Genomic DNA, 12,602 nt, shown 5'->3' on the forward strand with positions numbered 1-12,602 from the left:
GAGTGTTCCATTGCCTAATGTAATTGCCTCACTATCATCTGATTTAATTTGACTACATTTCATTTCATTATCCTCGTTTTGCTTTTATTGATGTTCATCTTATATCTTCCTACCAAGACACTGTCCATTCCGTTCAACTGCTCTTCCAGAGCCTTTGCTGTCTCTGACAGAATTACAATGTCATCAGCAAACCTCAAAGTTTTCGTTTCTTCTCCGCGGGTTTCAATTCCTACTCCAGATATTTTTTTGTTTCCTTTACTGCTTGCTCAATATACAGACTGAATAACATCGGAGATAGGCTACAACCCTGTCCCATTTCCTTGTCAACCATTGCTTCCCCTTCCTGCCCATCGACTCTTGTAAGTGCCACCTGGTTTCTGTATAAATTGTAAATAGCCTTTTGGTCATTTTATTTGACGCCTGCCACCTACAGAATTTCAAAGAGGAAATTTCAGTCTAAATTGTCAAAGCTTTCTCTAAGTCCAAAAATGATGGAAACGTAGTTTTGCCTTTCCTTTATCTTCCAAGATATGACGTAAGGTCAGTATTACCTCATTTGTTCTAACATTTCTACGGAATCCAAACTGAATTTCCCCGAGGTCCGTTTGTGACCGTTTTGCCACAACTCTGTAAAGAATTCGTGTTAGTATTTTGCAGCCGTGTCTTATTAAACTGATGGTTTAGTAATTTTCATGAACACTTGCCTTGTTTGGCATTGGAATTATTATATTCTTCTTTAAGTCTGAGGATGTTTCGCCTGTCTCAGATCTTGTCAGGGCTGGCACTGCCAAGGCTATCAGTAGTTCTACCAGAATGTTGTCTACTCCCGAGCATTGTTTCAACTTAGGTCTTTCAGTGCTCTGTCAAACTCTTCACGCAGTATCATATTTCCCCATTTCATCTTCATCTACGTCCTCTTCCATTTCCATAATAATCCCCTGAAGTACATCGCCATTGGTTAGACCCTCCATATACACCTTCCACCTTTCTGCTTTCTCTTCATTATTCAGAACTGGTTCTCCACTTGGCCACTTGATATTCATGGAAGTGGTTCTCTTTTCTACCAAGGTCTCTAATTTTCCTGTAGGCAGTATCCATCTTACCCCTAGTGATACATCCCTCTACATCCTTACGTTTATCCGCTATCCATCCCTGCTTAGCCATTTTGCACTTCCTGTCGATCTCATTTTGGAGATGTTTGTGTTCCTTTTCGCCCGCTTTATTTACTGCATTTTTATATTTTCTCCTTTCATCAGTTAAATTCAATATCTCTTCTCTTACCCAAGAATTTCTACTAGCCCTCCCCTTTTTACCTATTTGAGCCTCCACTGCCTTCACTATTTCATTTCTCAAAGCTACCCACTCTTCTACTGTATTTCTTTCCACCATTCTTGTCAATCTTCCCTAATGCTCTCTCTGAAACTCTCTGCAACCTCTAGTTCTTTCAGTTTATCCAGGTTGCATGTCCTTGAATTCCCGCCTTTTTGTAGTTTCTTCAGTTTTAATCTACAGTTCATAACCAACAGATTGTGGTCAGAGTCTACATCTGCCCCTGGAAGTATCTTACAATTTAAAACCTGGTTCCTAATATCTGTCTTACCATTATCTAATGGATCTCAAACCTTCCATTGTCTCCAGGCCTCTTCCAAGTATAGAACCTTCTTTCATGATTCATAAACCAAGTGTTAGCTATGATTAAGTTATTCTCTGTGCAAAATTCTACCAGGCGGCTTCCTCTTTCTTTCCTTACACCCATTCCATATTCACCTACTACTTTACCTTCTCTTCCTTTTCCTACTGTCCAATTCCAGTCGCCGATGCTCATTAAATTTTCGTCTCCCTTCACTTTCTGAATAATTTCTTTTATCTTATCATACATTTCTTGGAGCTCTTCATCATCTGTGGTGCTAGTTGGCATATAAACTTGTACTACTGTGGTAGGCGTGGACTTCGAGTCTATGTTTACCAGAATAATGCGTTCACTATGCTGTTCGTAGCAGCTTACTCGCGCTCCTATTTCGTTTTATTCAATATTAAAATTACTCGCGCATTAACCCTATTTGATTTTGTGGTTATAGCCTTGTATTCACCTGATCAGAAGTCTTGTTCCTCCTGGCACCGAACTTCACTAATTCCCGTTATATAGAGCTTTAACCTATCCATTTCCCTTTTTAAATTATCTAATCTACCTGCCCGATTAAAGGATCTGACATTCCACGCTCAGATCCGTAGAACGCTAGTTATGTTTCTCCCGAGAACGTAGATCCGAATGAGGAACTACTTTACCTCCGGAGTAATAACCTAATTATATACAGTATGTTGCGAGCTCAAGAAGCAATTACTCCGAAACAGTATTCGGTTGTCAATCATGTTTTGTACTGATCTGTAAATAATCGTGGAAGGTGGCTGCATTACCTTTATATCGCATTTACTTGAATACTACTATGATCTTTAAGGGACCAGGAAAAATAGTTCTCCATCTGAAGTGTGAAATGAAATTTGTAATCTAACGGTATTCCTGATCATATCGGCAGTAACAAAAGAAAACCGAAAAAGAATGACATGTCGCAGCTCAGGCTGAACGGTGGCACTTTCCCGCCACCAGTCGGTTGTTGTTTGGGACGGAAGGTCAGCATGAGACGGAAGTTGGCCAAGGACAGCCCTGTGGGCTGCGCGGGAGCTGCCACGCGCCAGCAACAAGTGGAGTGCAGAAACAAACAAACTAACGGGCCACCCCAGTAGATGCTGCCCACGCGAGCTGCTCGTCTGAGTCATGCTCCGTCATCCTCTCTTAACAAGTGAAATACGTCCTAAGCGTGGCATTTGTGGTGCTTTTCATAAGTATTAAGAATTCATTCGCAGGTAACACTGTAACATTTCAGAAAGCTTTTGCTCGTTGACTATACAACGAAATTGTCCAGAAAAGAACCTTCACTACAATCAGTAGCGATTCAGCGTATATATATATATATAACTTGCAAACCGCAGTACGTTGCACATTATACCGCTACTAGTCATTTACCTGCCTGTTCCACTCACAAATAGAAATATTGGGAAAAAAGATCGTCTAAAAACATTCACACGCGATCTACTTTGTCGCATCTTTATGGTCCTTACGCGAAATATGCCTTGGTGGCAGTAGACTCATTCCGCACTCGGCCTCAAATGCCGGTTCTCTAAATTTCCGTCATGGTGCCTTACGAAATATGGGCAGCCTTCCCTCCGGGGATTCTCATTCGACATTACGAAGCATCTCCGTAACACTTGAGTGCTGACCAAACCTACCGGTAAAAATCACCCCTACGAATTGCTTCGATGTCTTTCTTTAATCCGACCTGTTGGAGATCGCAAACACTACAAAAGTACTCTATAATGGGACCACTAGCATTCTATGTGGCGTCTTCTTCATGGATGAGCTATTCTTTATCAAAATCCTACCAATAAAACCAAGTCGTTCATTTCCCTTCGCCAATACCAATCTGACGCACACATTTCTCTTCATATCACTCTTCAACGTTGCTTAGATATTTAACATCCACATGGATGTTAAACACGGTACACCAAACTGATGGTGTATAAAGCTGTAGTCATTTCCACCCTGCTGTATGATTGCGAAACCTAGACGTTATATTTCTGTGATCTGAAGAAACTAGAACGCTTCAACCAACAGAAGCTAAGATATATCACGAACCTGAAATGGGATGACTTCATATCCAACACGGCTGTTCTTGAGAAAGCAAAAATGTTTGGCATGGAAGCTCTTATCATTGGGCATCAACTCAGATGAGTCGGACATGTCCAGCGGATGGAAAGTGACAGACTTCCACGCCAAATGCTGTACAGCGAAGTAAGCACAGGTAAAAGGCCACGAGATGCCCCTCTAAAACGTTATAAGGAACAGTACAAGAAAAATCTGAAAAACTTTAACATCAATCCGAGTAACTGGTCCACAATAGCAGAAGATCGAAGTCGCTGGCGCTCAGTTACCTCAAATGCGCTTCAAAACTTTGAGCTGAAACGTCGAAGAATGGAGAATGACTAACGCTGGAGACGTAAACTCCTCCAGGCTCAGCCATGTCCTCCACCTTCCATCAGCTGTAATGTCTGTGGCCGCCTGTTCCACGCTAGGACTGGATTGCTAAGCCATCAACGACACTTCCATGCCTGAACCGTAACAAAGTAAATCTCAGGAGAGAAATGAAAAACTCGGATACGAGTATCAGCCGACGACGACGACGACGAGATATTTATCAGATGTGACTGTGTCAAGCTGCACCCTACTAATGCTGATGTCGAACGTTACAGGATTTTTCCCCCTACTCATCCCCTTTAACGTATGTTTCTGTACATTTTCAGCGAGCTGCCATTCGTTAAATATACTAGAAACTTAGATATTTTCCCTAGCTCATCTTATACACGCCTACAGTCCCTGTTCGTCAGCTCATATACGTATGTGTACTTTGCCCACAGAATTAGGGGAACATGGCTTTAGGTGTCTGCCATACTCCATAGAGCAATAACGAAGAACTTGATATGTTACCACATTACATACTTAGCTTCCAAAAATTAAGTACACAATATATCGTAACAATACATCATTGATCGCTTACATAAAAAGAGCTGAAATGTCCACCAGGTGTCCAAGTAAGTGGAAACAATCATTCATCCCGTCGTCCTCGATGTTTTTCAATGGACGTTGAAAGCTTCAGTAACGTGTATGCCCTATCAACGTGGGATACTATGTGTAAGTCTACAGAGGGTTCCCTGTGGTATCCGATCCCAATCTTCAGTGACACCTTATGAGAGTTGTAGGAGTGTCTGTGATGGAATAGGACGACCGAAAACACGTCTGTCCAGCGTGTCTCACATACGCATACTCGGCCATTCCATTACTTACATGTCCAGGCTTCGCAAGACATCATCTTGCGGGGATGTTTATTGGACCCGGTACATTAAAGCAATGTAATGCCCGCTACATAGGCCGCGCCATTAGAAGGAATTAAGGACCACCACCGCATGCAGCAGTCAACACATGGCCCAACAGGATCTTCTCGATGTACTGCTTGGCAGTAAGGCGACCATGGACAACGACAACATCCGTATGGCTGTCAGCACTAAAGCCTCCCCACAGCATCACAAAACCTTGGAGATCTGTCGATATTGTGGACAACACTTTGCAGGTACGTCTCAACCACGGATCTTCGCACACCATCACGGCCTTCTTTTGCGTGAGATGATATCTCGACTCGTATGTCAACAACATATTTCACCTGTGAAGAAATTGCCAGTTGACATTGGAACGGCAGAACAGACGGCGAGCGGCAAGATTTTGTCGTTGCCAGCGGGGTACTCTAACAGGATGTCTGGGTCGTGAGGTCCATTCTCGTAACCTGTTCATTCTCGTGGGGTTGTAATACATCGGAGACCTCGTCCAGCTCGCCTTGCGTACTGATCTGTCTCTCTGTAGCGTGTCCACAGACTATGAATGGCACATGGAGAGACATTGGCATCTGAAGCAACACGATCTAAGTCCATTTCTATTGGATCAGGCAGGCCGCCTTTACAACTTGCTCTTCATTGTGATGTCGCATTTCATGAGCTTGGTTGAATACGACGTCGACAAAGGATAACTGCTATCTGTGTACCTCGTTATAAAACACAGGGTCGCCGGTACTCTCTTCCTTCTAAGTGGTCACTTGACGCTGTAATACTGAACACAGCCAATAGATGTAGAATGATTTGAATTGTTGCCTACATTGAAAGCGAAGGTCTCAATCCATGCAGTGAGACAATAGGTACCACCTTTATCAAAACAGATTTAATATATCGGACATTGATACATATGCTCCCCTAATTCTTTTGAGCAGTGATGCAGAAAATAAAAATACCCTGCGACACTACTGACTGCCTATGATATACACCCTACGTCAAGGACAACATACTGGCTTCTATTACTTAACAGTCTTCTATCCACTCTTATACCTGGTAACCTAAACCGTATGCTCAGACCTTCAACTTCTGCAGGGGGCATCGTGTCAAACTCTTCCCCAAAATATAGATGTAAGGAAACTTCCTGTTGCCGTCCTTGCGTAATTTGTAGGATATCATGTGGGAAAAGGGCAGGCTGAGTTTAGCAACAGTGATGCTTTCTAGACCAATGTTGATTTGGGAAATTTATTATCTTCCAACTCAGAATGTCTTCAAGAATTCTGTAGCAAACCAATTTTAAGAATATTGGTTTGTAATTGAGCAGGTTAATTCTTTTACCTTTCTTATAGGTAGGAGTCACCTGCGTTTGCTTCCAGTCTCTTGGGACTTTTCACTGGGCGAGAAATTCTCTCATTACAGGGACGTAAGTAAGAGGCCAGTGCCGCTGAGTAGCCTCTGTAAAACCGAATATGAATTCGGTCTGTTGACTTCACAGTAGTTATCGCTCCCCTTAAAAATGTCCTCCGCAGTCGGGGATGAAACATTGGGATCGCCAAAGAAATTTTTCAGATCACAGCGTAATTGCCTAGAGTATTTTAGTAAGTCTGTCACTTCCGACCCTGTTAGTTTACATTTTACGAAGTAATTTGCAAATAACTTGTGTTACTTTATAAATCAAAAAGAGGAAGAAATGCTTGCAAGCACAGATGAAACGTAAGTTCCTTCGCAACTCAATTAAATACAAACTTGGAGAAAAACGCCATTATACATTTTATGGATTAAAGCACTCCTTTCAGCAATTCGATTCTGCCATTTTCTTAAGAAGAACAGACCAAATAGTTTAATAAATGCGGCGCTTTTTAACTCGAGCGTATGGCAGAAACTGGGCATCAAGTACAACATACGATATTGTTATGGCATTTGTTGTGCCGGCATCTGACGTCCCTTGTGCGTTTAACCGATTTGAGAACCCAGAAACATAAATTCAAGTAAGTAAACACCCGTGTAGAGAGTTGTGCCTTACAACCTTTAATTACTACGAGAACACATTGCACATGCAGTAAGGACGAAAATACACGCTCTAGACGTTCAAGGTGAGTCTGAGGCTCAAAAGACTACTGAAGTTCTCAGTTACGCGACATTGATCGGAAAAATGGCTTACTGTAGTAATATAGGGGCAGGAAGACGACAAAAATGATGCTCCACAGGCATTAGCTGAGCTGATCCAACATGAGCCGAGATAGCTCATCGGTAAGTTTGAATTCAATGTCAGACTGTGGCATCACCTGATCCTCACGTGCTCAACCCCACAATCTGTATTCAACGTTTCTATGATGATGTGTTATGCTATGCTATGAACTAAACCGGAACTGAACTGGTTTCTTGTTCTTAAAATTTATCCTTGTTGGTGTTTTAATCCTGAACAATGCAAGTGACGTATTTACGAAAACGCTATCTGAGAAAAAGAGTAGACAAAACTGTCTGGAATTGTTCAACAGTATCTGAATTAACATTTACAAAAATATCAGAAAACGTAAAACAGCACATTAAATAACCTGTACTATGAAGTTGTACCCTGTACAGTGCAGTGCAGTGAACAGTCCTAGACGTCACAGTATGTGACTTACAGTTCCAAAATTCAAAACTAATAGAATAAAAAAATTCTTCATAAAATTTCATATAGAATTTTGAGAGAGTAAATGTCTGTAATGCTTCTATAACAATGTCCTATGATTTTACCTACGCCAAGTGACAAAATTCCGAACACTAAACGATACACACGCAAATGTGATACCGAACTGTAACAGTAAGTCCGTCTGTCAAAGTAAGTGAGATCTGCACTGAACGTTACCTAAAGTCAACCTGATATTAATTTTGAAATGCAAAGCTAACTGTGACTGATTTAACTGTGTCCTGACTGTAATGGTAAACTGGTCCTAATAAATTTTCATGGCTTACCTGTGACAACGGTAACTAACTGCAGTTTGAAAGTGATAAACAGCGCTTCAGCAAACAAGCTAAATAGAAATAAAGTTTTGTGCAGTGCAGTGCAAGGACATGCAACTATTAAAATCACATGGACCTTTTCTGAATGACCGTCTTCCGTTTAGTGCAATGCGCTGACATACAATTAGAAAATCCAAATTTTCGTGAGGAGACGTGGAAGATATTGCATTTACTAAATGATTCAAAAGAGGCTAGCCTCAAAAACTACACTGAAACAGTTTTCCTAACAGCTGCAATGATCTTTACAAGAATCACTTTTTATAAAAAGGAATAAATGAAATAAGTGAATAGAATGGTAAAGGAGCGGTAAAACTATGACTGAGTGTAACCACATGAACTGGTATCTTTGTTTAATCATACCTGCACAATCAAACTAACTAGCCCATATGAATAAAGAAAAATCCAACTAAATTTTCGTTTTTTCAAACATTATAAATTATGCGCTGGTAAGCAATGCAATGACAACATTACCCGAAAATCATCAAACCTCTCAAATCAATCCTCACCAAAAAATATTTACAAACTCAGCATCCTCTGTATCTTCATCTGTGTGCTCTGCTAGCAATTTCCAGACCGCTTAGTAGCAAGACCAACACCCGACACGCTCACTTCTCTCTCACAAAATGGTATTGGCAACGACATTGCTTGTAATGTGGAGTAAGATATCGACTATTTAAGACAATTGTTTGAATTGTTCAAATGGCTCTGAGCACTATGGGACTTGACTGCTGTGCTCATTAGTCCCCTAGAACTTAGAACTACTTAAAACTAACTAACCTAAGGACATCACACACATCCACGCCTGAGGCAGGATTCGAACCTGCGACCGTAGCGGTAGCGCGGTTCCAGGCTGTAGCGCGTAGAAGTGCTCAGCCACTCCGACCGGCAGACTATTGTTTGAAAAATATTCAGTGCACAAATATGAAATATAACTTATCAGATCAAAATACAGAGCTCTCATCTCTTTCCTTGAATACCAAAAATAGACTAGACACCTTTTGTAACAGAACGACGGGCGAAATCCCTACTTTGGCATTCAGAGAGGAGCAGAGGACTATGGAATCATTCGTTCAGTCTTAATAGCTCTCATTGGGATCCGCAGCCACATGATTCATTATACAAAAATATCCTGAAAGTGAACAAAAAAAATTAGCGAGCTACTTAAAAATTACCATAAGACCATTCCAACAGCATTTTAAGACCTACAACCGCCGTGGCTCACCACACAAGTAAGTAACACCAAATTGAACAACCACATCAGCATTTGATATAAAAATAGTGGGCAAAACACGTCCATAACATTTTAAAGAGTTATGGAACAATATTAAAGCAACTTTCCTGTGTGTGTAACATTTTAGTGAACTATAGCCCACTGGGTCAGCACACGAAGAGCGTATCACAAAACTGGACAATTAAGTCAACAGTCTATATCAGAATATCTAGCAAAACACCTCCTGCATTCTATGAGAGAAAAGAAAATCTTATTAATCATTTAGACAATGTCGTAAGATACGGCAGAAGATGTACCAGCTTCTGACAATTCCTGAGAACACACACGAACATCGGGGCCGTGAGTACGAACGCTTTGGCAACCACTAAATGAGTAGCCCTGTTGTCCTCTTGGTGTAATATTCCACCATTAGTTTCTCAGTCATCCACCTACCCTGCCCACTACTATCGAACCACATCAGAGGATTAACAACGGCACGCGGATAATTAGTACAGATCTAGCGTGATCTGCCTGGCGCTATCCAGGAGGCTCACCTCAGAGGAACAATGGTAATAGTACCGAGAGCCTCTTCTCGTCCAACATGTACATATTCCACAAAATGTGGTTAGCCTTCTTGCTTCTCAACACACACACACACACACACACACACACACACACACACACACACACACACACAAATATATAACAACCAACATGTGCTTACAGAAGAACTCATTTCCATGTTTTCAGATTTCAGTGACGATGTCCCTGCCCTTACTCTGACCTTTCTCTTGAGCGTCGTGCTACTAACGTGCAACTGTTACCTTTTGTGCCTGTTAAATGTGGCTGTAGATGTTGTGGCTGTTTACATAACGGTGTCCAGCACAATATTAAAAGCATAAAAACTATAACGTAACGGCGCGTCTATGTTTAGGCCATTAAAAGCACATGATAAGTTCGGATGGGGGAGATGGAAAAAGAATACGTGTTTCATCTGTTTGACATTTGTTGGTAATTAGCTACGATCTCTCTCTCAGCAGGGAATGCACGTGAAAATAAATGAATTGTAAGAGCGAATGACATTTTGCATAATATTACTTACAAACAGCGACATAAATGTATGTAATTGCGAAAGACATCAACGATATCGGTTTTAATGTGCACAGAAACTTTGCCTTCAGACGTAGAGATAAATTTCATACGAAAATTCCTCTTCCATTTTTTGTACGATATACCGATCTATGTAGACAACAATTAACGTCAAAGCATTTTGTTTATTGGAACGGTCTTCAGAAACCACCAATGGCTGTAAAAAGCAGGTTCTAAAAAAATGGTTCAAATGGCTCTGATCACTAGGGGACTTAACTTCTGAGGTCATCAGTCCCATAGAACTTAGAACTACCTAAACCTAACTAACCTAAGGACGTCACACACATCCATGTCCGAAGAAGCAATCGAACCTCTGACCGTAGCGGTCACTGGTTCCAGACTGAAGCGCCTAGAACCGCTCGGCCACAACGGCCGGTAGCAGCTTCTCTGTGGTGTCTGAACAAGCATTCGGACGGAAGACTGGGAAGACTGCTTGGCTCGTCCTTACGTCACACGCTGATTACATACAAGGGAACGTTTGCGACACACACTCCATGACATTCTCCAAATAGCACAGGGGAAGTACAGTACGTCATTTCCAGAACTGTTGTCGTTTCCGCACATTTTGCGAACGACGTGCTTCATTTGGACGAAGCAGGCCGTGAAATCTTTATTATCCGATAATTTTAAGTATTTATTTTATTTTTTCTACTTTCTTCGAAGATTGGTTTGCTTGAAAAATGATGATTTTTCGATCTCTTCAAAATAATCTGTGTATAATGCGATTCTCCGTACGTATCGAAAACGCACCTTATTGGAAAGCATATTGAATCACACTACATGAGAAGTTGTGTTCAACTACTAAATTATCCTCCGTAAAATAAACCCAGTGACACAAAGCAATATTCAGTTATAACAGACCAGTTATCGTGTTTCGTATATACATGTTAACTGGATTGGGTATGATTAATATTCAGAATTTGTTCTTTTATCGATACACAAACGTAGATTCAGATGTTATCTCTATTGGCGTGTGCCGCTAGCAGTTCACAACGTAGAAATAGTTTGAAATACAGAACACGTAAGTGATCATCATCATCATCATCATCATCATCATCATCATCATCATCATCATCATCATCATAAATGTATTACTGTTAATACCTTTACTAAGCATATTTGATTGATGCAAAGGGACATTACCTTCTTCATAACGGATTGTGAGAATTATTTACGATCTAATACAGCTATTAAATGAAATAAAAAGCAACTTTCGTTTCTTCCAAAATGCAGCTATGTTATTCTGACCAATATTTTTGTTGTTGTCCGAAACTCGGCTTACTACGTAGCCATTATACAACAGAACTTTTTAAAGCATAGTTCTTTGTACGTAACGTGCGTACTGTACTTCCATAATAAATAGCACTATGTTAAGTATAAGACAACAGAATTTATGAGGAACGGTCTTTTCCAATCACTGCGTATCATGTAGACTTTAAAACAAAACGTACTGTCATAGGTTATGAAACATTTCTATTTATTTCTCACAATACGTTTCAGAAATGACGGCGATATTTTGTAGTAACGTTATATTCATGTGAATAAGCTTCTTCTGAATGTCGCCTACAATAATCGACGAAACTTAGATGGCTTCTCATATGACGACGCGCTCACATTCTCAGGACAATCGTATTGGACCTACGCCCATATGCCATACCCACACTTCAGTAATTTTGTAACTGTTAAACGAATAAGTACTTTATTTTTCGTTTATTTGTTAGCCTTAAATCCACTATCACACAAATGGAAGGTTTTGTGAAAAATTACCTGCTTCTATTCTGAAATGTCACTGAAAAACCGATTTTCTCATTGTTCTGTACAGAGCTCGCCTACGGTGGAAATCAAAGCCCATTCACCTGGTGTGTTAAATTGCAAACAAAGTACCCTTGCGCTGGGTAGCGACTGAATTCTGAAGTTCGTCTGTTTATGTTCTAACTTAAACAGGTCTACAGACGAAACAGCAATAAGCGATTTTTCTGTGTACGTTGTTCTCGTGGGAAAGTCATAGTCTAAAAAAGAGCTGAAAATTATTCGTATAGCTTGCTAAATGGTAAGAGCGAAATAGCACTGCAGCAAAAAAATCGCTCTTCGGGTGAATCAGCCTTTTGGGGGCAGACTCCTGTCTGGAAATAAGCTCGCTGAACCGCAACTTGAGGTAAAACTGTGTGGCGCACCGAGACTCGAACGCGGGACCTTTGCCTTTCGCGGGCAAGTGCTCTACCATCTGAGCTACCCAAGCACGACTCACGCCCCGTCCTCACAGAATGAGATGGAGATGAATAAGAATGGAAGGTAGGAGACGAGATAC

The 12,602-nt window shown here is 40.9% G+C and overlaps 2 protein-coding genes across 3 annotated transcripts in view; one reads left to right on the top strand and one right to left on the bottom strand.

The window, feature by feature from the left end:
- The window catches only part of LOC126278462 (CD151 antigen-like), a 1,693,623-nt gene that overhangs the window by 1,485,760 nt on the left and 195,261 nt on the right, over nucleotides 1–12,602 (bottom strand). The gene's annotated exons all lie outside the window — the stretch shown is intronic.
- The window catches only part of LOC126278933 (decreased expression in renal and prostate cancer protein-like), a 111,936-nt gene continuing 106,492 nt past the window's right edge, over nucleotides 7,159–12,602 (top strand). Inside the window, exon 1 of the mRNA XM_049979211.1 lies at nucleotides 7,159–7,179. Coding sequence (XP_049835168.1) covers nucleotides 7,159–7,179 — 21 coding nt within the window. The remainder of the gene's footprint in view (nucleotides 7,180–12,602) is intronic.

This window comes from Schistocerca gregaria, chromosome 6 (assembly GCF_023897955.1).
Source record: "Schistocerca gregaria isolate iqSchGreg1 chromosome 6, iqSchGreg1.2, whole genome shotgun sequence".
In the NCBI taxonomy this organism is placed as follows: Eukaryota; Metazoa; Arthropoda; class Insecta; order Orthoptera; family Acrididae; genus Schistocerca; species Schistocerca gregaria.